Source organism: Stigmatopora nigra, chromosome 15, assembly GCF_051989575.1.
Source record: "Stigmatopora nigra isolate UIUO_SnigA chromosome 15, RoL_Snig_1.1, whole genome shotgun sequence".
NCBI lineage: Eukaryota > Metazoa > Chordata > Actinopteri > Syngnathiformes > Syngnathidae > Stigmatopora > Stigmatopora nigra.
The window spans coordinates 10,410,410-10,436,661 of record NC_135522.1 but is presented as its reverse complement, the minus strand read 5'-3'; the positions used below and the strand labels follow the sequence as shown (position 1 = coordinate 10,436,661).

The window sequence follows — 26,252 nt, the reverse complement described above, 5'->3', positions numbered from 1 at the left end:
ATCATTAGTTGACGTCCCCATAAAATGACGAAACCGTGGTTGATGTTTAACTTCATTCCCCATGATCTTTTCCTTCTGTGCTCTATGGTGATATCATCATACTGTTAATGAAGTTGCCATAAACTAATAATTGAAGAATGAAGAGGTTGTCAAATAAAGAAATTAACTAGTACAAATAATACTAAAACTACAATTCCCTCCAACTCCATGATGACGATTACTGTCCTTACGTAACCATTACTCGCTCCTCCCAGTTCAACCTCACCGACTGTTTGCTACTAAAAGTGGGTGTAATGGACCAGATGCTACCGCTAATATTAACAAAATAATCCGCCTGTCAAATCGTCAATTTCTTTTCAACCCTAGCCATGTTTGGCAAGTCACGAAGCTGGGTTGGAGGGCAAGGGAAATCGAAAAATATCCATTCTCTGGATCATTTAAAGTGAGTAGCTAGTGTTGTGATAGCATGGACACGGGAATGCTAATAATGTTAGACAATACTAGATCTTTAATACAATACAGCAATTGCATTACTATCGTCATCATTTTCCGATTTGTGTCATCCTGATAAATAGTTAATTGTTGCTTTGAAGGTATGCTCCCGTTAGTTGAACATATGTTTGTTCTTTGATAACTAAATGATTAGTCTGACGAATACTGAGTAGGTTAGTCCACTTCTACAAATGGAGTCAACAGATTGCTTTTTGCTTTTTCAAGATATCAAGATTTAATACCTGTGAATGCATTTTCCTTTGCTTATGTGTTTTAAATTGCTTTCAGGTACATGTATCATGTCTTGACCAAAAACACCACAGTGACGGATCACAACCGCAACCTCCTGGTTGAAACAATACGCTCCATCACAGAGATCCTTATCTGGGGGGATCAGAATGACAGTTCTGTTTTTGAGTAAGTCTCAGTCAACAGGTCAACATTTAGATACAGATTTACATACAGTCCCTTCAGGACACCTCCTTTCAGGCTGAAAACACCATATATTAAACCCAGTATTTTGGGACCAAGAGTCAGATCTATTAACGAGGGATGTCACAATATTCATTCCCTCAATATTACAGACGCTCCCCTACTTACGAACATTCAAGTTACGAACAACGGCACATACGAACATGTCTGCAAATTACGTTTATGTCAAAAAATGTTCGTAAGTTCGATTTTGTACTGCACGCCTAGTTTCCGAGTAGTGCTTCTTTCTGCCGCTACTATCGACGGCTGGCGCTGTGAGAACTCAGCTCACATCGTTGCAGTGCGCAAGTGCGTGACGTATCTCCAGTGCGCAATACCCTTTTTCATTTCTATCATTAAATATCTCGTGTATCCATTATTCAATATGGTTGGTGAATAGCGAACGGCTTCTAGTGAGGGAGGTGCAAAGCAGAGGCAAGCCATTTAATTTGAAACCAAAGTGGCAATAATAAAGAAGCTTGATGCGCGTGAGAAAGTGGTGAGCGTTGCACGGGAATACAACTTGAAACGTTCGACCGTCAGTACCATTTATAAACAGAAAGATCGAGCAGCAAAGGTTGCAAATTAATTGAATGATGCCATACAATGCTACCACATCATTTATGATGAAAAAAGAAGAAAACTGCACAATCGTCATTAGATAACTTCTTTCGGCCAGTTTCTAGTAAATTTATCCCTCCATCTCTCTAATGTATGTATTCAGTACTGTATGTATTCTCTCCATTTTATTAAAAAAATCAGTACCAACCAATGCTGGTTACTTAAACAAGCCTTAAACATACAAATGCACTTATATAAAACTTCTATATACTTATATAGGCCTTAAACATAAATTATAATATAAAATATAGCACTGAATCAACTTACGAACAAATTCAACTTATGAACAAGCGCTCGGAACGTAACTTGTTCGTGAGTAGGGGAGTGTCTGTATTGTCCTTGTCAATTAAAAAAATGTTTTGTAAGATTTAGTGTTGGCTCAGCTATTGGACAACATGCTTAGCAGGGTGGCAGAATCACTTTGCTGCACACACAATGGTGTTTAGGAGTTCAAATAATAGTCAACATTTGTTTGGATTAGAAGTATGCTTTACTGTATGATTTGAAGATGTCTATTTCACAACACCTTGTGGGAAAGCCAGGAAAGTTGACAGATTTTGCTTCTCAAATAATCTCTCCATTCCACCAAGAAACTCACTTCAATATATTGATAGTTATTACCATATAATTTGAATTATTGTAACATGATAATGTGACAATGACATGGTAATAAGCGTTTAAGATGTATTTCCTGTGTTCAGCTTTTTCCTAGAGAAGAACATGTTGGCCTTCTTCTTGAACATCTTGCGGCAGAAGTCTGGGCGCTATGTGTGTGTTCAGCTTCTCCAGACTCTTAATATACTTTTTGAGAACATCAGACATGAAACATCTCTGTGTAAGTCCTTACCTGACAGCCTAAAATATTATATTTTGATACTAGGATTCCTGGGATTATTTAACGTTCCACTGTACATAAAACGGTAATATACACCAGTTTTTAAAAAGAAGGAATGCATGTGGAAAATAACTAATTAATGCTAACACAGTAATGCACTTGTTGTGAACAAATCTTTACCTTTACTCCTTGATGGCTTACTCATTGGAACGGGGATAAACAAGTTTACTCCACTTGCAACCTCAAAAATATTGTCACTTGGCCTATTAGAGAGTGAGGACTCCCTAATATTGTCATGGCTGAGCTGTATTCAGCGAACTTTGATGTGGTAAAATACATTATTGTTCTTTAGTGAAGAAGGAAGGGATTTTATCATTTTTTTTATTAATGAGACATTTTACTTCCCAATGTTTTAATAATACTAAAAATATCACACGTCTGTAAAACGGTTGTTGACAGTAACATTTATTTTCTTTGCAGATTACCTATTATCCAACAACCATGTGAACTCCATCATTGTACACAAATTTGACTTCTCAGATGAGGAGATTATGGCCTATTATATCTCCTTCCTCAAGACACTGTCACTCAAACTCAACAATCACACTGTGCACTTCTTTTATAATGAGGTAAGACTGTGGGGTTGAAATGTCTCACACCATTCAGTAGTGCAATGAAAAACTAGAAAACAACTTATGTTGACTACTTATTGTTATTTATGATTTATTTCTTGATTATTTATGTGTGCACTTCATGATGAAGTTTTAAATCTAATTATACTTGTATAATGGCAATAAAGGCAGTTAATTCAATTAACAATCAAAGTTTTCAGCATTCACTTTAAAGATATCTGTATAGATGTATTTAAGCAGTTGGGGTAAAAAGTTTACATACACTTGTGGAGAACATTATGTCATGGCTCTCTTGAGTTTCCAGTTATTTCTACAACTCAGATTTTTCTCTGATAGATGTTTTTTTTTTGTGACAAAGAAGTATCTGCTCCAATCACACTATCAGAGTTGTAGAAATAATTGCAAACTCAAGAGAGCCATGACATTCTGTTCTTCATTAGTGTATGTAAACTTTTTGACCACAACTGTACATATACATACATACATACATGCAGAGCCGTGAAAAAGTATTTGCCCCTTTCTGATTTCTGTGTATTTTGCATGTTTATCTCGCACACAGTTTTCAGACCATCAAATCAATTTTCATATAACAAAGGGACTACTCGAGGAAAGAGAAAATGCAGTTTCTAGATGCTGATTTTATTTACCAAGGCAGAAAACATTACATGTCTCGCCCTCTGTGAAAAATTAATTACCCCCTTTTGTTAAATCACAAATCAATTGGCTAATCACAATTGTAGGAAAGCTGATTTCAATTTTACTTATATTTTTGCAAATACATCTTACGTCAACAAGACAAAATCAAACTAACGTGTGTCACGCTAGCACAACCAATGCAACACGTTCTTTAAAACGAAGCGCCTTTTGTATTGGCACAAATCAGAAAATACACCCGCAACTGAGGCATCGCCCTTTCAGGCTGTGCGTCCTTATAAGTGGGATCCCTGGTTTGTTGAGAATATTGGCACACATTTCTAAGTCTTTATGAATCCCAACTGTGAGGTCAGTGAATTGCACATGGGCATTGAGGCACTCATTTTTTTCTTGCTCTGTTTCCCATGAACAGCACACCAATGACTTTGCCCTGTATACTGAGGCCATCAAATTCTTCAACCACCCTGAAAGCATGGTCCGCATTGCAGTCCGCACCATCACTCTCAACGTGTATAAAGGTGAATTTCATGAACTTGAATGCACACATGATAATTTTTGACACCCTGATGCACACAAATGCTTCTATAGATCCATGACATGCTACAAATGGTCAACTTTTTTTTATATTTCTTCTTTTTGTTGTCACTAACGGTGGGCATTTTTGACTGTTGGGTAAATTAATGATGAACAAATATTTGTTTTATCATGCATTATTCATGATTCATTTATTTAAGCTGTGTCTTTATTGTGGCCAGAACTTTTAGTTTTGTTGTGTGTGGGAGGCCACATTTAACTGTATGAAAAAACATCACAGTATCATCACAATAGTGCAATAGAGCACTCCTCTACTGACGCTGGACCTGTCATACAGTATTCACTGTGCATTTTAATTAGTTATGAAAGCTTGTATCAGCCATTTGAAATACCTAATTTATTCTACTCTCATGCTCCAAATGTTTTGCTTACTCTAAGTAAGCAAATAGATTGGCATAGTGCTGTAAGTGGCCAAAATATAATATAGTATTTTATTTTTATTACTTCAAAATTCTGTATTGACGGCCCGGCGTCCCCCGCCTCTAGCCCGAAGTCAGCTGAGATAGGCTCCAGCACCCCCTGCGACCCTAGTGAGGATAAAGCGGTTCCGAAAATGAATCAATATATATACAGCCATACCTTGAGATGCGAGCTTAATCCGTTCCGGGACTGAGAGAGACTTGGCGGATGCACTTGTAACAGAACATAAACTTTACATTTAACTTAAATGAACTTGGATTCCTATACACACCCTTAAAAAGTTTTAATCTTACGTCATACTAAATTTAAACCTAACCAAGGCAAAGAGGTTAATGTATTCCACCATGGCTTTCGAGGCGAACTTCCTGCTTCTCCATACGCATTGGCGAGCTAGGTCCGTCTCATGTTTTTCGATTATTTCTTTCTTAATATCGATTGTCATCATACGCCTTTTCTTCGCACTACCCTTCATTGCACCGACTTGCTTTGGACCCATTGTGTTTTCCTTAATACTGTACTGACTAACGCAAAAAAAAAACCCACGGAAAATATGCAATGCTCCGCCCAGTGTTTTGCATGAGGGAGATGTGGCGAGAAAGACAGTACGCTGAAATCATAAGCAGCCTCTCGCATCTCGGTCACCTGGCTGTCTCGTATGATGGTATCTCAAAATGTGTCTTGTATCTCAAAGCAAATATTTGCCCCGAATTTTACTCATATCTCAAATTCCTCGTAGGTTGGGATAGCTGACTAGAGGTGAAAGGCAGACGACTCCCTAGACTGGTCGCCTGTCAGGTGTAGTTGCCTAGAGAGGGACAAAAGACCATACGCGTCATTTTTCATTTTCATTTTTTCAATCACACCGCAACCAGCGGGAATCGAGCCCGTGCCTACCCGCATTCATGTAAGGCGAATGAACCACTACACGAGGTGACTCTGTTCAGGACCATTCCTAAATATTTGTTCAAACCATCAAATGAATTGATTGATATGTAAAGCCTAAGTAATTTTCTAGTTTTAATCTTGTTTGCAGTTTTTAATGTAAAGCAGCAACTTTTTTTCGTCCCTTCCCATCCTAGGATGTGAAGGGAAATAGTGTACCCCTTCACATCCACCCCATTATTTACATTAACACTGTGTTTGTATGTTTCTCCCCACTCTTCCTTCTGAACAACCACTCCTTCGAATCTCCTTGTTCCTCTCCTCTCCCCTCTGCGCGCCCCATCTGCCTAACTCCAGTCTCATGTAAGTTGGTTCCCGTCATTTAGTCTTATTTTTGGGCTGGGTATTCCTAAAACTACCTTTTTGATTCGAATTTTACAAATCATCAGCAAACCAAGAAATTTATTTTAACTTCAACAAAAGAAGCATCATTATCGGTAACCAAAAAATGGTATCAGTGCAACAATAGTTTCTTGAATGGGTGCCCTATATTTCAAAGAAGACACCAACATTAAATGATCAAATCTCACACATCAGTTTTCTATATACCCAGCCTAGCCTCACCTGCCTTTAGTATATTTGCTTTAGGTATGGGACTTTATTTGGAATCCCACTTCTGTATCACCCATGTATATTCACAAAGAAAATTTGCATGCCTTATTATTTATTTCCATTTTTGAGGAGAATTTATTTTGGACATACAAATATAGTATACTTTTTCCATTCAAAAAGTGCGTGAGTGCATGTCTCTGTGCAAATTTGAAAGATTGTGCTTGTATGACAAATGCTTGGTGGTAACAAGTGGTCTGCCTAACCATTTTACTCTTTAGTGGACAACCAGCACATGCTTCACTACATCAGAGATAAGACAGCGGTGCCGTATTTTAGCAACTTGGTCTGGTTCATCGGTAGCCATGTCATTGAACTGGACAAATGTGTGCAGACAGATGAAGAGTAAGTAGCTGCAGTCTCCTCATTTCTATTTCCCTTTTGGTGTTGAATGATTTCTGTTTTATGGCCTGTAGGTGTCAGGTTTGTACCTTGTTTGTCACTAGCCGGACCACCCCTACTTTTTTAAACCTGTGAATATTTGAATAAGTGCTGGTTAAATTTAATTGGGGGAAAAACTCAGCGCATGAATTCAATTCAATAAATGAAACATTAAATTAATGTGTCCATACAACAAATACTATGGTGTTTGCTGTAAAGTATTTTATTGTATTTATATTGTAGTGTGTTGTAGTTTAACTCTGACTGATATTTTTAAAAATGTTTTCTTAATGGGAACATTGACTGCAAGTCAAAAAGACATATAACCGATTATTAATTTTGGTAAACTATTTTTTGATTACAGTGTTCCCTCGCTACTTTGCGGTTCAGCCACCGCGGATTCAGAGCTTCGCGGTTTTTTTTTTTTGGAAAAAAAATACAAATATTACATTGAGACAACATATTTTACAGTTTTTTTTGTTATAACATGAATTTTACTCTGTCTACCCGTATTATATATGGTGTACTGTATACAGGGTGGGTAGAAAATATATATATATATTTTTTTAAAATTCAAATTAAGCATTTTTGAAGGGGCATCCCTACTTCGCGGAAAATCACTTATCGCGGGTGGTCCCCATCCCCATTAACCGCGGTACCCGAGGGAACACTGTACTGTATTTTCGCAGTAAGTCGCTAAAATCTGTTTTATTTTTTAGGCACAAAAACCGGGGCAAGTTAAGTGACCTGGTAGCAGAGCATCTTGACCACCTCCACTATCTGAATGACATACTCATCATTAACTGTGAATTCCTCAATGATGTTTTGACTGACCACCTCCTCAACCGTCTGTTCTTACCTCTTTACGTGTTCTCATTGGTGAGCCAGGAGACAGTAAGTTGATTCAAGCAGTGGTGGACAGATAAGAAGAAAATGGTCATATGTGACTTTTTGTGACCTTGACTGGAAATATTGTATTTTTTTTAGCATGAAGAGCGAAAGATCAACCCACAGGTTTCCCTCTACCTGCTGTCACAAGTAAGCAACAAAAACACTTGACTATTACAAACCCATGGTTATAGATACAAATATTACCTGTCGTCTCATTACAATAAACAGCAATACAATCTTTTGGAATTGAAATGTGCTTTAACTGCAGGATTATAACATTAATTTGAGGGTATTTTCTAGTCAAGTAAAGTATGGCTCTCAAGGAATAACATTTGAAATTATGGATTGTTTATGGCTCTCTTTGTTAAAAGGTTCCTGACTCCTGCTGTATGTTGTTCACGTGACAAAGTAACTTTCATTTGGGTGGAAAAGAGGAACCACGTAAATTATATTGTATTTATCTTTCCTGCTTTGTATTCTCAAGGTGTTTCTCATCATCCACTATCAACCCCTTGTCAATGCCCTGGCTGATTTCATCCTCAATGGAGACCTGTCTGTCTTTATCCCGCCTTCAGGCGTTCACAACACACAAAAGAACATCGTAAGTCGTGCATTATTAGGCACTATACACAATAGTATGATAACTATACAAACGCCAAAAGGTCGGAAAATATACAATAAGCATTGAAATATGATTGAAGAGCTGTGGTTAGAGTGGGGAACACTACCAAGACTGAGCACCTATCCCATAACGCCTGCTGTCTTTCACGTAGCAGTTGAAAGTGATAACTAAGAGGAGAGGTGCTATAATACCTATCATACTCATTACTCAATCAGGAAAAAATTCCATTGATTTGAGTATTTGCAGAGTGACTATCATAACAGATGTTTTGAAGTGTCATGACATTGTTCTTAAACCGTAACTCTTGGCAGAATGTCAACTTTCTATCAAAAGTTTCATTAAAAATTTACTAAATGATACATAATGGCATCTGTCATAAGCAATTGGATTGGATTGGATAACTTTATTCATCCCGTATTTGGGAGATTACATTTACAATTTACAATTATTCATATTCACGTGTCATGTCACAATTATGACTGTCTTATGACATTGTAATAAGAAGCATTCAAATAGTGTAATCCTATTTTGTTTTCAATTAGGACATTAATGATATTTAGTGCATTCCTTTGAGTAGACGTTAAAATGTATACGGTTATATCTATACACCTTAACACTTTCATTCAGTGGTACTAGTTTTGTTCAATAAAAGGATGTGAGGAAAACACTAAAATGTCAGGGGCATACTCACTTTGTGTAATACAGTAAGTTCCTTGCGTTCTCGCTACCACCCACTCACTTCCCTATCTTATCTACCTAAACCCTCATTCTTTAGAGTTTACCCCACCCCAAACCCCATGGAGAGTGAGTGGTTGAGAAAATGAATGAAAGAAATCAATTTAGCATTTATGCCTGTTTATATATATAGGATATAAAGGGGAAAATGTTTTTTCTAACTTCAACTCTAGTGGAAAAATCAATTTCTATTTCTGGCACATTTTGGTTGTGTAGACCAGAAATGGTATAGGTGTGACGATCTGTGACTTTAAATTACCATGACCTCCATTAATTTCTCAGCATCATCTCGAGTGCGTGAGCGGTTTACCAGAACATAGTCATCTAAAACAGATGTTGCACTCACGCCTCCTTTAAGATACTAGTATGTGGTTTTATGTGCATGCTGCAGCTATGACACAGCCACCCCACTGGTTTCATTGTTTTTAAAGTGTTTGCTTGTTTTCGGAAGCATCAATTCTAACTTGTTGTTTTTTATTGGATTGTCTACAATAGACATTCGTTTTTAATTGTCATGTCATGTAAACACTAAGAGTGCCAAATCTTTTCACCACCATGATTTTCCACTGTGAAAAACTATGCTATTAAGGCAGTGAGAGGGTCAGGACAAGGTCATTAATAGGAGTATAACAATACAGCGATATTATAATCAACAGTGATATATCGCAATATTTTGGATCCCAGTGAGTTATCGATATTCTCTCGCAATTCAAACTCCTTCCTACAGGGTACTCCGACAGGCGTTCCCAGCAGACCCTCACGAAATGTTTGGGACTCCCGGGCCACACGGGCATCCGCTACCACCATTGGATGCCGACTCACCACAAAGTGGTGATCGGTTGATAGCTCTACCTTTACCTGAGTCTCCAAGACATGCGGCCCTAGGTCCAATGACACAAACACAAAGTCAATCATCGAACTGCGGCCTAGGGTGCTCCTGATGCCAAGTGCACATATAGACACCCTTATGCTTGAACATGGTGTTCATTATTGTCAGTCCAAAACGAGCGCAGAAATCTAACACTAGAACACCACCCGGGTTCCGATAAGGGGAGCCGTTCTTCCCAATCAATCCCCTCTATGTCTTACTGTGGGTGCCCACGTGAGCATTGAAGTCCCCCTGTCGAACGAGGGGGTCACCCGAAGGAGCACTCTCCAGAAACCCTTCCAATGACTCCAAAATGGGTGGAACCCACGTTGTCTCTTCCGCCTGTGCCCGGCTGGGCCCCGCCCCGTGGGTGTACCCCATGGGCTACCAGGCACTTGTCCATCGTGCTTCTAATCCGGGATTAGTCGGCCCCCGGTGATTCGCGTCTGGGCGAGAGAATCCGTAGTTTATTGGTCTCATCATAAGGCGTCTTTTGCTACAACGGTTGTAAAATGCAAACATTACTGTAGGATCATAAAGTCTTTTTGCCATCTTCCCTGATATTTTTGGTGGGTTTGCTGTTGTTTCCTCCATTTTGCTTTCAAACTCTCACACTGCAAGGGGTACAATGAAGCAACATTAGATGACTTACATGAGTTTTGGTAGCCTGTATTAGTGGACTGCAAAAACAAACGAAAGACATACTATAAATTTTGACAGTTTCTCCAATGTGTAACGTTTTTCGTTGGGATTGTGTCTCTGAGAATTCATCTGGAAATCAGGAGGGATTAATCTGTTGCCAGTAGACTGGGTTTTTCGGGAGACCCCTAACAAAATCGGCAGACTTTAAGTAGGCTATCTCTATCTGTACTTGGGTGAGTTGGGGCCTAAACTAGGAAATGCGTGTGCCTTTGCCAGAAATGGGTAGCGCTTACATCAGCACTTTATTTAGTGCGACATTGGCTTTGATTTATAATGCGCTCACACTTGATCGTTGCAGTGAATAACAAAGCATGGGTTATCTAAAAAAAAAATACTTTTTAATGTGTGTGGTTATTGGCACCATTGCTCAGTTTTACAGTAAGACCTGGTTCTTATTCTCCTTTAGAATTCTTATCGTAGACACCAGCTGTTTCCTCAGCGTGGGTGCGTCTGTGGTTAAGTCTTGTATCTGTATTTGTCTTTGCATCTGTGATGTAGCATGAAATCATTAACTGACTGCGATCAACCTGACACATCATTGACACTTTACTATAAAGTGTCTATCCCTGAATATGTGTGGTTTGTGGCCGGGATGGTTTTTCCAGTGATCAATGTGAGCAGCTGCTCAGGGCACACGAAAGTAAAAAGATGTTTTCTTTTTCAATTATATTACCAGTTGTCTCGACTATTAGCTCATTTGCATGTAAGCTTAGGGGCTTAGACCATTATGATATAGTTGACAATTGGGCATCACCGTAGGCCAGAAAAGTCAAGTTTATGTTCAATTCAATGATCCAGGACATCATTTAATGCCAGCTGTAAAAAGAGCGATAGACATTTCACAGTATCAGCAATATTAGCCAAGACCACCTCTAGCCTGTTACAGAGCTGCCAACCTCTGTCGACCCCATTTCAGGAGTACCCTTGTCCCATTTCTGGAGTTTATCCGGAGTGAATGCGATTCACGCAAAATCGATATATGCTGAAGTCGCACAAGACAAATAATCCGTCAGAACTTGTAACTCAGATGATTCACAATGCACTCTAGTTCCCAAATTCATCCGGTTTACGGTACAGTTGAATCAAGATGGCCCTAGCGATGGCTTGAATTTCGAGGCATTTAAAATGGAAATTTGTTACTTTTCTGAAATGATTGCTTAAAAAAATGGGAGTGTCAATTTTTGGGGATTTCCAGAGTTTGCGTCTCATTTCCGGGTAAACTCCTGAAATTCCGGAGTAGTTGGCAGCTCTGCTGTTATCTTTTAACACTTCTCCGTAACTGTCTAGCAACAATAATGATTTTAGTGCTTGTTTTTCTGGAAATGGTTCATCCTCATTAGGTCTAGACTGTCTAGAGTGTTCCTATTTACTATTGAAAAGCTTAAGTGCTAGGACTGTTCATCTCATTTCAGACTGACATGATATTTAACTCATACTAATGACACCTTTCTATTATCCCAGGCTAGTTCGGCGGGAGTGCGTTGCTTCACCAAACCTCCTGAATCTTTGGAGCGCTCCCTGGAATTATCCCGTCACCGTGGCCGCAAGAGAACACAGAAGAGGCCAAACTACAAGAACCTGGGCGAAGAGGATGATGACAGGGGTGCCATGGGAGGAGGAAGTGGAAGCCGGGAAGGGCCAGATGAGGGCTGGGACGATAGCGGCCGAGGAGGCGATGGAGGCCGAGAGAGGGAGAAGGGAAAAGGTACAGAGATTGTAGGAGCAGGTGGGAGTTCAAAGGGAAGCAAAGCGAGTGGGGAAACGGCGGAAGGTGAGTATGAGACTTGATGGATACAAAATTGCAGGATTCTTATTTTTACACTCCCATTAGTCTGCAGTTTGCCATTCACCCCTCTTATCCTAAAGCAACCTCTGCAGCAGTCCTCGTCTCCAAACAAAAAAGAGAAATAAGCTCCAATATTAGCCACCTTAGCACATTTTTGTCCCCATCTTCTTAGTGAAAGATGACCATTAGTGAATTTACTACATGACAATAATACATTCTCTTTGCCGAGTTTCGAGATGAAGCCTTCCTGCCTCCCTGCGCAGTGCATTTTAATCTTGCCATGGTGACCACTGATCACACATTCACTTCTGTTTAGAAGTCAACTGGTCATTTCACAATGACATTATCCATCCTGTGCTCCTCACCTGTCCGCCTGTCTCTTACTCTAGCTATGTGTGCATGTATTTGTTTTCAGTCAAATTCCTGAATAGTGGAACTTCTTCATATTAAATACAATCCATTGTTGAATGTTGGAAACAGATTTTCCTTTAGGAAAATGAAATACCATGGACAAATCATGGTGTTGGAATATTTACACCACTTTTAACCCCTTGACGATTTGAGTTTCACTTGTTTTTCCCCTTCAAGTAGACACCAAATCAAGTTAAGAAAGTTCTTTCATTCACTGCCTTTGACAGTGGTATGATTCAAATCCACTTTTACTCTGGCGCTGTCAGTAACCGAATGATCCCTGCCAATTCTCCTGATCAATATTAATTGGATGTCTACCCACCATGAATAATAAACAATCAGGTAAAATTGTATTGAGCTGTTTTACCCTGAATGTTACTTATTCAGGATAATAGGTATCAGGGGGTTAATAATAATTAATGAAAAAATTAGGTTCCACTATTCATTTTCTGTTCATTCATTACTTTGACCGAATCTTAAAAAAACATTGACAAACTTTTTTTTTGACTCTCACAGCCTTTTTTTAAAATATCTGCTTCCTTTGAATTGAGTCAATCATGAAGGACTCTAACAGTGATTGCGTCATTGCCCTGAGCATATTCTGACCGGTGTGGAAAAAGTTTAGCCACAGTCATCTGTTTTTCTCATAATATTTGGTGTTGGTTAGTGTTGCACTACATGGGAGAATAATGACATCATCGGTATCTAGGAGACATAAATTTAATTATGTGTCGTTCCTCTACAGTACATACTTTTCAAGACCTAGTTTTCAATCACTGGTCACCCAATCCATGTTATACACACAGCTGTTAAAAAAGGTAGGCCATCCCAATTTAAAGATAGTCAACCAATTCTGCTGTGAATTTTCATTATTTTGTCACTAGTAGACATCCAATAAATTTAGTAGTAGAAGGGAGGCAGCAAATGAGCGAAGGTTTAATGGCAGCCAATTGGGTAAGAAATTAAATTTCTTCCTATGGCCAAGATACCTTCTAACCATAATTAGGTTATCACGAGTATACATCCAATCCATTTGCAAATGAACAGATGTTCAAACAATTTGGTAGCGTCAATGAGCTAGGAATTACTATCTGGTCGAGTAAAAATGCAGAAATTAAAAGTAAAAAAAAACAAATGGAAATTTAGTGTAGTATCGACATCGGTACGGAAGCCAAAAAATGGTATCGACACAACAGCTTGAACTAAAGGAAACTTTCGAAATGTGCAGAGGAAAAACAAGTTTGTCAAGGTCGGTCAAGTGAAAATTTAAACACCTTCTGATTTTTCATGATTTTTTGGGGGGGATTTAATGAGTAGTTCAAAACTTCACCGTGCTTATTATCAAACAACGAAGTTTCCCACCCTACAGAAATAGAGATGGTTGTAATGGAGACATGTAAAGTGTCGGAACTGACTGAGCAGAATATAACGGATGAAGAGAAGAGCGCAGCAGCCACCCGCACGAACTCACAGAAAAGCAGGTAAATGTTAAAAAGATGTATACTTGTTATGGGACTCACAAGTGTAGAAGTATGCGATTTGATTCTCTCTTGTTTCACAGGCCATTCTTAGAAATGGTGTACAGTGCCCTGGACTGCACCAATGACGACTACCATGCACTGTTTGTCCTTTGCCTGCTCTATGCGGTCTCTCACAGTAAAGGTTGTCCTTTTTATGCATTTACTATATTATAGGCAGTCACTTTGAGATAATTGGCCTCTCCATGTTATGCATTCACAGTGAAGCATCAGAAAAGTTCATTTCAAATTTATTTGATGCAGAACAAGTGAACCCATTCGACAGTGTAATAAGGAAATGCATCAGACACATTATTTCCAGTTAAAATGTCATTATTAATTATCATTGAATTGTTCTTATATAGTTTAGATGTTCATGTACTATGACATTTTGTATTACAAGCGTTCTAAAGTGTTTTCTGAAAAAGTAAAAAAAAAGAACAATGCGTATTATTACTATTTACAACTAGGAGTGGAACCAGCGGGCACCTGCTGATTCAATGAAATATGTGAGACAAGGCTGGTGATAATCATCTGAAGATATGGCGATATAAAATTCTTGAAACATGGGACAGGAAATGAGTCTACGGAAATTTAGATTTTCTTGAGTTTGGTTGCAACCTGTTGCTTCCTTTAAACAGTTACATCTTTTTAAAACTGGTGGGGCCATATTACCACACCCCTAGTAACCAGTAGTATTTATTTTTATAGTTGCAGTTATGCTATGACTCATTTCTATGAATCAATTCTTTTGATATCATTTGATCCCATTTGACTCCAGGCTCGCATTGTGCTCTGTAGAATATGGACTTTCCTTAAATTTCTAAAGGTTGAATCATACAAGCTCCAATTTGCCTTGCAATGAAGAATTAAGAATTTGAGATATATATGGCGGGGTGCTGGAGCCTATCCCAGCTAACTCCAGGCCAAAGGCGGGGGAACCCCTTGAATCGATGGCCAGCCAATAGCACGGCACGTGGAGACGGACAACCATTCACACTCATAACTAGGGGCAATTCAGGTAGTCAGCCTTCCAAGCATGTTTTTGGAAAGTGTAATAAAACTGGAGTACTTGAAGAAACCTCATGCAAGCCCTGGGAGAACATGCAAACTCCACACAAGTGGACCGACCTGGATTTGAATCCAGGACCCCATTGCTGTGAGGCCAACGCACGCACTAACCACTCAATTTGCCATGCTCCACTTCATAAAGGGATTTTTGTAATTTTTGGATGATGAAGTTCACCTGATTATGAGCTGCACCCACTAGATTTGATAAGAAAACAGCATTTCTTCATATAGAAACCACACAGAACTCTAAGCCACATGGCTTGGTGCATGGGAAAAATGGTTTATAGTCAGAAAATGACAGCATTTAATTGAACGAGAGCTTTGTTCTCATATCTAACTTGATCTTATCCTATTTTTTTTTTGCCCTCAGGTATAAACCGTGACCTTCTGGAGCGACTCCAGCTTCCTGTCCCTGACCAGGAAAGAAGTTCCTACAGTTTGGTACTTGCAGAGAGGTTGATTAGAGTAATGAGCCAAGCAGCGCAACCCGGTAACATGCTTTGCTGATGTTTTTTTTATTTTTATTGTATTTTATTTTACTTTTAGCTGGTTCATCATTGGTTTCTTCTGTACTTAGATGGAAGAGTGCGTTTGGCAACCCTGGAACTCAGCTGCCTTTTACTGAAGCAGTCTGTGTTATCTGGAAGTCCATCTATAATCAAAGATGTTCATCTGGCCTGCCTGGAGGTATGACACATCAGTTTCCTGTATGACATATAAATGCACTTTTAGACCTTGATTAAAATAATTATTTTATCAACATTGAATTTTGCTAAATAATAACTATCATTCACTGTTGGATTTAAATAGTCTTACCCATTCCTCTAAAACAATATTACAGCTCTTCCAACTGTAACCTCATTGTTTTATTGTCACCCATTTATTTTAAGATTATCTCCCCACCCTTTTTTTCTTATGCTGGTTTACAAGAAGTATATGCGTCACTACTTGTGCCATTCATGACATTGCACAACACTTTTTGAGAACATTCCTTTCATCAGTATTTCTCAAATTCAAGTTACCTTGGGCCATAATTTGAGACACTTCTTTTTTTTTGTTTTTAACCTATCAATGTAAGAACAGTAGAGACACAAAAAGTGTCACTACTTTAGTTAGCATTTTCAAAATAACCCCTTGCCTGCCATTTATATGGCTAGACATCCGATCTGTTTTAAGTTGTAGCCCTGGCTTTTAATGTTCATGATTTAGTGGGGTGATGTAGGTGGATGGAAAATTCATTTTAACTATGAGGGGCTATTGAACATTTCTTCATTCTAATGGCATTAGTGGCAGCAAGCGATTTAAAATCAGTTATGATACTATGATTTGTTGTATAAAACACTTTTTTTGGCAATACATCTTTACCTCTGAAATATTGCGATTAAATTATGCTATTAAAACTAAAAATCTATCAACGCATTTTAATAAGCCTGATATTTTCTACACAATTCTAATCCTCTGAACTACATGATCGAGCCTGATTTCCGATCAATTAGCAAATAGCATAACGCAAGTTATATCTTTGTTATGGAAATATTTTACATTTTGATGGGTTTTTTTGTGTATTACTTTTTTTTATCAATACATTGCCCAGGTATCAGATCGGGACTGTGTATTAGCAGATCTTCAAAATTAGATGATTCATACTTGTTCTTGGGTGCAGAAATATGTATCCAGGACAACCTTCCTTAAAATTCACACAAATATACACACAGTCAAAACAAAACCTATGCTGCACGTGTTAAAGACAGGCCAATGTATCACTGTGCCTTTAAATAATCAAACAGTGGTAAAACATGTGACCTGCCACTCATGTTGTCATTTCAAAACAAAACTTATGCTGCATGTGTTAAAGTCAGGCCAATGTATCACTGTGACCTTAAATAATCAAACGGTGTTGAAACATGTGACCTGCCACTCATGGATTAAATGTTGTCATTACATTTCAGTTTCTTCAGCTGTTTTTTTTTCATTGAAAGTTTAATATACTGTAAAATAAAAAAAGGGACTTTTTCTTTTGAGTCACTATACTCTATATAACATGCTGTATTATAAATTTAGTTTTACAATAAGAAACATGTATGTCGCATGATTTAACTTCATCTGTTACATTTTGTGGGTCTTTTTGTACACAGGGTGCTAGAGAAGAAAGTCTGCACTTACTGCGCCAATTCTACAGGGTAAGCATGCAAACTAACACAAATGCTGGAAAAACCTTTCTCTGTACATTCTGTAAAGGTCCTGTGAGGTCAAATTTAAAATGAATACATTATTGGAGTGGGCTAAAGTAAGGACTGTTACGAAACACCATGATAAATTTGGATGAAAAATAATGAGGACATGTAATAAGGATTTGAAAATAGCTTGACCTGTCAGTTCTAGGCTTCTGTAGGTGTGTCTGTGCCAACGGTAAAGATACTTGCTAGTGCATATGGTAATGCAGTTAGCATGTTTGCTCTGTCAACACAATTGTGCATTTTTCAACCATCCAAGCTAGAATAAAATTGTGAAGAAGACAGCATAGGGCGGCTGACCTGGGTTCAGAATCCAGTTCGGTCCAACTCTCCCTGCCTGTGTTTTCTCCGGGTACTCCAGTTTCCTCCCACATTCCAAAGACATGCATGGTAGGCTGAGTGGACACTCTAAATTGCTCCTAGGTATGAGTGTGAGTATGAATGGTTCTTTGTCTCCTTGTGTCCTGCAATTGTCTGGCCACCAATACATGGTGTTCCCTCACCTCTTGCCCAAAGTCAGCTGGATAGGCTCCAGAACCCTCTGCAACCCTAGTGAGGATAAAGCTATTCATATGAGATGAGATGAGAGAAGACAACATGTTTCTGAGTGTTTCTCTGAATCGGCAGCAGGTGCAGCTGATGCAAGGTAGAGAGACAGGGGGTTCTCTCCCTTTAACCCACATACTAAAATAATACGCGGCGGCCTGTTAATTCTGCCTGAAGTTTATAAAACTACCTTTTATAAAATACTCACTCGCTGCAGAAATGGGGAGAATTCAGAATTGTACGCCCCTTTGTTATAGGAACAGTTGGTTAGTGGGCTGCTGATGTCGCCACATTTTGAGGAGAAATAAACACTTTCACGTTTGTCCTTTTGCAGTTTCGAACATGTCTTTACACCGCTTCTGACACATTGTTTTGTTTGTCGAGAATTATGGCAGCGCACCACTTTCGCAAACGGAGCATAGCAACTCAATTAGTGAGGGTGGTGGGTCCTGTAAAATAGGTCTTAATTTGTATGGCTCCTAATGAAGACGTCACTTGTCCAATCCATTACAATTAGAAGGTTGGACGTAATTCAATTTTTGCTAATTTGCTGCTAATCTTCTTTAAATGGATTGAATGTCAATTGCAGCCATTTAGTTAGAAAACTGCTATTACAAAATAAAGTATGTATGCTTTGTCTGGCTGTTTCTCCATATTTATCTACTGAATTGTATGCTAATATTTCAAAACCATACACTTACAATACTTATTGATGATCAAAAATAGACATTTTAGAATTGAACTACAAAACTACCACTGCTTTATTAGTTAATAAATTTCAACATCACAAAACCAATGATGTTCGATGTGGCATACAAATCTTTTGATTTTTTAAATAAACGTTTCTATACAGGAAATACTCATCATTCATTGGGGGAAATGATGTGTTCTATTACTTAAGACTAAAATTTGCATTATTCATTGAATTACAGGGTGAGGAGATCTTTCTAGACATGTTTGAAGATGAATACAGGAGCATGACGGTAAGTTGCTCTTTCTTTTCTTTTTCTTTTCTTCCATAGCAAAATACCTGCTGCTTAAAACTGCATTCACTCACTTGTTAAGTAGCACTCATTTTCTGTTTGATGGCTTCAGAGTAAACCACTAAATGTGGAGTATCTAATGATGGATGCCTCCATACTGCTTCCACCCACCGGTACACCTCTAACTGGTATCGACTTTGTCAAGAGGCTACCTTGCGGAGATGTGGAAAAGACACGCCGAGTATGTATTTAGTTCTTATTAAAAAAAAACAAAAACAATCCCTTCAGTCTTCTTTCTGTGTATTTGATTTTTTCTATTTTTTTCATGCGACTCCTCTTTCTATCTTCAGGCCATACGTGTGTTCTTCATGTTGCGGTCACTGTCACTGCAGCTTCAAGGAGAACCAGAGACACAGCTACCTCTGACCAGACCAGAAGACCTTATTAAAACTGATGACGTCTTAGATCTCAGTAAGTTGCACAAAAAAACAAACAACAACACTCAATTATGATGTTGCCGAATGTACCACTGATATTGGGCAGAAACCTTGCCTCAACCACACTTTAAAATTAATTCATTAATTTTTCAAACCATTTAGCCCAGTAGTTCTTAACCCAGAGGTAAAGACACATCGACTCATCATGTCTATACACGATAACATGCCCTGCTTGTCCATCACTGGTGTTTTTTTCTGAGGGTTGGAACAAATTAATTTGTTTTTACTTCATTTTTTTGGGAAACGTTCATTTACGAATAAATCGACATACGAGCTTAGTCCCGGAACGAATTATGCTCATATGTCGAGGTACCACTCTATGAGTAATGGTGACGGATACAAATTGCAACTATTTAATATATGAAACAACTTGACCTTCAATTCTTTAGTATCATAGCCCTGTGATGTAGTAATTGGATTTACTCAAATCACATTTTATTTTACACTAAAGTAGGGTTCGGTGAATGTGCATATGAAATTGATGGGGTTCGGTAGCTCCAACACGGTTATGAACCACTGGTTTATCCTCACAGGGGCCATGGGTAGTGCTTCCGCCTATTCCATCCAACTATGGGCAACAGGGTGGGAGCACCATGAATCGGTGACCAGCCAATCACTAGGTGCAATTTAGAGTGTTCAACCAACCTACCATGCATGTCTTTGGAATGTGGGAGGAATCCAGAGTACCTGGAGAAAACCCATGCGGAACATGTAAACTCCACACAGGTGGACCAACCTGAATTTGAACCCAGGACCCCAGAACTGTGAGGCCTACGTGTTAACCACTCACCCGCCAAGCCACCCAATGCAAGATAGTCATTAAAAAATAGTCATTTGTTTGACATTTAATGATAGGAAATAGTACACATGCATAAATATAAAGGAATCTTGCTTTTATCCTGCTTTGATTTTGAAACAAATAAATTATCTGTCTAATATTGTTTGATTCAAAAAACATCATTGGAATAAGCATTTTTGGTAAAATAGAATGGATAGCAGAGATGATTGAACAAACTAGCAACGTTTGAATGCAGCAGTCATCATTTACTCATCTATAATGCGTCAACAGTGGTTTTGTAACTTCTTGGAAAGAAGTTTATTCAGTGATTAAAAATACAAACATATCAATATTGATCAAAGAAGTAAAATAACTGACATTTATTCTGTGAGTGCGTCATTAGTTTTGTGGCATGTTGCAACGAGTTTATCTGAAGCGGCAGTAGACATCATCAATGACTCAGCGTCACTCAGAATTTTTTTTTTAATCTGGATGTTCTTTCAATGCAAGTCTCCACCTCTCAGTTTGAATGTATTCGACGTCTACTAGTGAAAAACTATTTGGGGGAAAAATACATCTTTGCCAGAAGAACTTTTTTTTTTTTTTTAACTCATTGGCTGTTATTGACAGTTTAGGTAACGCTCTGCTTTGTAAAATGTGTGCAAAATGTCCGTTTTGCTATCCTCGCTATATGATTGGCTGAAGAGTCTAAATGCCTAAAATGCTATAAAATGCCTTTATAAATGTATAGAAGTTGTTCTTGATAGTTGTAATGCATTTGAAAAAGTGATGACATCACACACAGAGATAATTATTCACTTTTTTTGTAAAAGAACAAACGCTCACACATCTTTCTCTCAGCTCTCATCAGTGTCCACTTCTAAAACATTTCAAAGTTAATTTTTATTCCCTTCCCTGTATTGGCATCAATCCTTTTATGATTTAATTGTTTTTTTGTTGTTTTAGCTTTTATATTTTACAGTTTTTATCCTAGCAAATCATCAACAGTATTTCTTTTGCCAAAATGTGTGGGTTTAAAATGCGTTGTTGTGTTTAGTCTGACCGTTTTTGTAACGTCATCAGAAGGCACAGCCCGAGAGCACATTTTGCACGCTAAGCAGATCGGTTATCTACACCGGCGTTAAAGTCATCCTTCGCCACTTCACGGCTCAAAGTGTGCGGCTTCAGTGCATTGTGGTATTCAAAATACTAAAGTTACTTTTTCCATTAAAATGACGAAATTTGCACGAAGACTTACAAGCGGGAATGCAGGCACAGCCCACTGAACTCATAGTCCAATAACCTGTGCAGTAAACCTTCATTTTTATTAACTTATTTTCATCTACCTTGTACCCTAGAGGTCTCTCATCATCTTTTTTGTGATTAAAATCAAGCAAAGAAGAGCAATTGTCATTGTGCTCGGTGATAACAGAGTACGCAAGGGAAAACATTTTTTGTAAGAAATTGGCTGACATTACGCTATTTGAATAAGGAGGGTTAGCGCATATGAATGAATGGACTGGGGGTTTACTTGTGATAAATTCAGTATAAAATATTTTAATTTTGCTTTTAACAGCCATATGATTAGATGCCTTTCTATGTGTCAATGACACTAAAAGAGTTCACACTTATTTTTGGTTTATATATATTATATATATTATATATATTATATATATATATATATATATATATATATATATATATATATATATATATATATATATATATATATATATATATATATATATATATATATATATATATATATATATATATAGTACTGAAAATGGAAGTATATTATTTTTAATAATCAATACTGAGTTAAAGAAGTTTATATCGTGACAACAATAAATATAGATTTCAATATCCATCTGTCTTATAAATATATTAATAATTGCTGTATTCTTGGCAAATTTGGTGGGTGAGGCTTGCAGTCTAAAAAATACTGTACTTGAAAGTTAAGTCTACCAGTAACACTTAAAATATTACTAATAATGAATGGAGGTAATAAAATATAAGTATATGTAAGTCTGCGAGGAGATTCTGAAGTTATTGTTATTATAGTATCAACTAAAATCTAGAGCTGACACAAGTTAACTATGCAAGCCTGTTCCTTAAGCAGAATGTTTCAGGAAAAGGGAAGTAAAGCTGTTGGTGTGGACTTATTGTCATTGTGGTTAAAACATTTTGTCCTTTTTAAGTATATATGCTCATAGTAAATATTGCTGATTATTGAAATTTTGGAGCAATCGTCATCATTAATCAACCATTAGTGTCCTGTAAAAAAAACACTGGTATTTCTTAAAAATCCCGTACTATGTTTCTATTTCTCTTGACTTCTGTACATTAGTCTGATTGTTTGCAATATTTATTTAGCACTGCAAACTAAAATATTGTGTCATCTTGTGAATCTCACCATGGCTGTCTTATTTTGCATATTCTCATTACACTCTTATAGATTGTTCCAATAGCCAAATATTGTCTTCACGTTTTATTATTGTATTGGTATTTTTGTTTTATTTACTTAATTATCAAAAATGCACGGGTCAAAAGTAACATATCACATTCATATCTGTAATATCATCTTGACCATTTGCTTTTATGTCTGCATTTCAGATAACAGTGACTTAATAGCATGTATGGTGGTCAGTAAAGATGGCGGCCAGGCTCAAAGGTTCCTCGCTGTAGATGTGTACCAGATGAGTTTAGTAGAACCAGAAACCAAACGCCTGGGATGGGGTGTTGTGAAGTTTGCTGGCCTATTGCAGGTAGGAGAAACATATCTATATGCATGTTTCAAAGAAGAGTTTATTTTCCAGTTCCGGTGTCTGTTTTAGTTTTTTTTCTGTATAGATGCTGACATAGTAGTAGATTATTAGCATTATTCTTTCAAAAGTTCTAAAATAGTAAATCATTTTCTTTTTAAAATTTATAAGCCTACTTAAAAAAATACTTATAATTTGAAGTAAATATAAAGTCAAGACAGAAAAGGTGACCAAAAGCCAACATTTCACCAATAGCATCTAATGAAATTGCTTGGTGTCACGTCACATGATTCTGATTTTATTTTTGTGTTACATATATACAACATTCATCAATGGCTCCAGTAATGTAATTATAAACCTTCAGAAAACTTACAAGGAGAAGAAACAAAAATATGCAATAATAATCACTGGCAGATATTGCTAATATCAGCAGGAATAAAAGTAATTACTTAAGCTTAGTCGGCTGGAAACCTTTTCCTGTTTGTCATAGTTTTTTTCTATAAACCACAGTGTTATCTGGTGTGGTACAGATCATCGTCGTACTACACTGATGGTGCATAACTTGAATTTCTGGAAATATTAGAAAATATTTTAGCAACCACAAAAGAGTGTATGTCTGAAATATTCTTACTGCAAAGATTCTGAGTGCTGTATTAAAAATTGTTAAAAGATACAGGCAATGTTTCCCTTCCCCCTGGAAGCTTCACTTGTTAAACCTAAAACTTATATTGAACCTTTCTCACACCATTAGGATATGCAAGTGTCTGGTGTTGAAGATGACAGCAGAGCTTTAAACATTGTTATACATAAACCTAGTTCCAACCCCCATGCCAAGCCACTGCCAATCCTCCAGGCCAACTTCATATTTGCTGACCACATCCGCTGCATTATTGCCAAGCAGAGACTGGCTAAAGGTCGCATCCAAGCCCGACGCATGAAAATGCAAAGAATAACAGGTGAGCCTCATGTTATTTGCCCGTGTAGATTCTCAGTTTAGATGATATTAATCTGGTTCACGAGGAATAGGGAATAGTGTTGTTTTATGAACAGCTTTATCCCCATTCGGGTCGCGGGGGGTGCTGGAGTCTATCCCAGCTCGGGCACGAGGAGATGGACACTCATACCTAGCGGCAATTTAGAGTGTCCTATCAGCCTACCATGCATGTCTTTGGAATGTGGGTGGAAACCGGAGTACCGTATTTTCACGACTATAAGGCGCACCCTCAAGAAATTACACATTTTAATTTTTTTCCATGTATAAAGCAAACTGGATTATAAGGCGCCCTGTCGATTTTTGAGAAAATTTAAGACTTTTAAGTGCGCCTTATAGTCGTGAAAATACGGTACCTGGAGAAAACCCCTTTCAGGCCCGGGAAGAAATTGCAAACTCCACACAGGTGGACGGACTGACCTGGATTTGAACCCTGGACAGCTGAGAGGCCGACATGCTCACCACTCAAACCGCCTGGCCTCTTTAACAATACACGGTTTTACAATACACAAAAAATATTTCTCCTTTCACAGTCATTTTTATGGATGAAAACGATCTTCTAATTGCAACAGAATAATAGGAAGTCCCCAAATCATCAGAAAGTGACCGGAATTCGAGTTACCCGTAAATGCACCAAAATCAATAGGAAATTATCCAAATGGTAAAAGTTACCACAGAATTCCTCAAAAATCACTCATGAAAGTAACCAGTAAATGCACTAAAATGAAAACTGAAGTGAACAAAAATGAATAATTCATTGCCTTACATTGACAACAATTATCATGTAGTGAGGGTGTACGGCCACGGTCTTATCTTTCAGTGCCATTGACTGTGCTAGACGTCTAATTCATTTTGTCATTCACTCATTTGCCCTCCCTGTCAAAATTAATTGACTGTCTAGTGTCGTCGATGGCAGCCAATCAAAATGCAAAAATATCCTCCATTGCTATCATGATTATTGCAAAATTAATTGTACCCCATTACAACAAATTCCTAATGAACTAGTGCAAAAAAACAATTAAAATGTATTGATAATTTGGCATCAAATATCATATGTGGATAGAACATTCGATAATCTTCGTCATGGAAAATCAGAATCATCATAATGCTCACACCATAACCTCGCTCACAAACAGCAAAAAACAGTTAATCATAGCGCATTTACAAGAAGTCATGTTAGGTGCAACAGAAAGTGAAAGGATATCAATTCCAAATCAAAGTAATCAGTGCTTATCTATATAGTCAGATTTTTTGTGATCGTATCAGTTTCTGTTAACTTTATAACGTCTACAACAATAGTTTTGCAAGATAAGTCTTGTTTCTTTTATAACAGCATTGCACAACATGTCCAAACTAGCCTGTTCCCAACCAGTACATAACCAATAACAATAAACAGTGGAGTTTTTAGTAATTACATCTCCTTTCTTTTTTGGATTTCCTGATCTCTGAAATATTGGCATTGAGTTAATCAGTAGGATGTAGCTTTTTTTTTACTTACAGTAAATAATAAAATCAAAACACTGATTCTCTAACTATGACAGCCTTCACTTTTATGAATAATATAATCCTAAAATTCATCCACCATTACATTTCATTCATTCATAAGTTACTGAAGGCACCCAAACCGCATACACAGAGAAAATACAAGAGCAGTTTTTATTCATTTTGTCATGGTTAGTTTAGCTTTTATTAACATTGTAATAACATTATTTATATAACTTTATTTTAAAACGTGAATACAATAATTATTAAAACCAAATATAGTGCTACCACTACTTTCAAAATGAATTCTAGAGGTAGTTTTAATGTTTTTTTAATTTTTTAGTAGACACAATTTACATTTAAAAGCCCTTCCGAGGTCCCCAATATTACCAACAAAACCCTTTAAAAATGATCAATGTATAACACACACAAAATATACACACACAAATAAAAAAGAAAGAAACAAAAAAGACATTTCTTATGAAGCCATTAGAATTAATAACAATCACATGCAAAAATATTTTTTTATTGGGTCAGTTTGTATGAGAAAGCGGAAGAAGCAACTGACAAAACATGCCAATAGTTTCACGTAAACACTCCCATTGTTTTATAACTGTGATAATACCTATTTCCTATGTAGAGACGTTTGTAAGCAGAGAGGTATTTATGGGCTGGGTTAATGCTTTTAATACAACAACAAAAAGCGTTTGAACAATTAACAT

The 26,252-nt window shown here is 37.4% G+C and overlaps 1 protein-coding gene across 3 annotated transcripts in view; it reads left to right on the top strand.

Annotated features, from left to right (window-relative positions):
• Window positions 1-217: 217 nt before the first annotated feature.
• clec16a (C-type lectin domain containing 16A) overlaps window positions 218-26,252 on the top strand; it is a 30,360-nt gene continuing 4,325 nt past the window's right edge. Inside the window, exons 1-20 of one of the 3 annotated variants that reach the window (XM_077734679.1) lie at window positions 218-442; window positions 781-909; window positions 2,286-2,419; window positions 2,900-3,048; window positions 4,118-4,223; window positions 6,492-6,615; window positions 7,371-7,530; window positions 7,639-7,689; window positions 8,027-8,143; window positions 11,931-12,240; window positions 14,036-14,147; window positions 14,228-14,328; window positions 15,625-15,744; window positions 15,832-15,941; window positions 17,390-17,434; window positions 18,967-19,017; window positions 19,130-19,258; window positions 19,368-19,488; window positions 22,909-23,060; window positions 23,809-24,013. In XM_077734679.1, coding sequence (XP_077590805.1) covers window positions 369-442; window positions 781-909; window positions 2,286-2,419; window positions 2,900-3,048; window positions 4,118-4,223; window positions 6,492-6,615; window positions 7,371-7,530; window positions 7,639-7,689; window positions 8,027-8,143; window positions 11,931-12,240; window positions 14,036-14,147; window positions 14,228-14,328; window positions 15,625-15,744; window positions 15,832-15,941; window positions 17,390-17,434; window positions 18,967-19,017; window positions 19,130-19,258; window positions 19,368-19,488; window positions 22,909-23,060; window positions 23,809-24,013 — 2,500 coding nt within the window. In that variant the 5' untranslated portion in view covers window positions 218-368. Of the gene's footprint in view, window positions 443-780; window positions 910-2,285; window positions 2,420-2,899; window positions 3,049-4,117; window positions 4,224-6,491; window positions 6,616-7,370; window positions 7,546-7,638; window positions 7,690-8,026; window positions 8,144-11,930; window positions 12,241-14,035; window positions 14,148-14,227; window positions 14,329-15,624; window positions 15,745-15,831; window positions 15,942-17,389; window positions 17,435-18,966; window positions 19,018-19,129; window positions 19,259-19,367; window positions 19,489-22,908; window positions 23,061-23,808; window positions 24,014-26,252 lie in introns of all 3 variants that reach the window. The other 2 variants (XM_077734678.1, XM_077734680.1) reach the window with 2 other exon arrangements.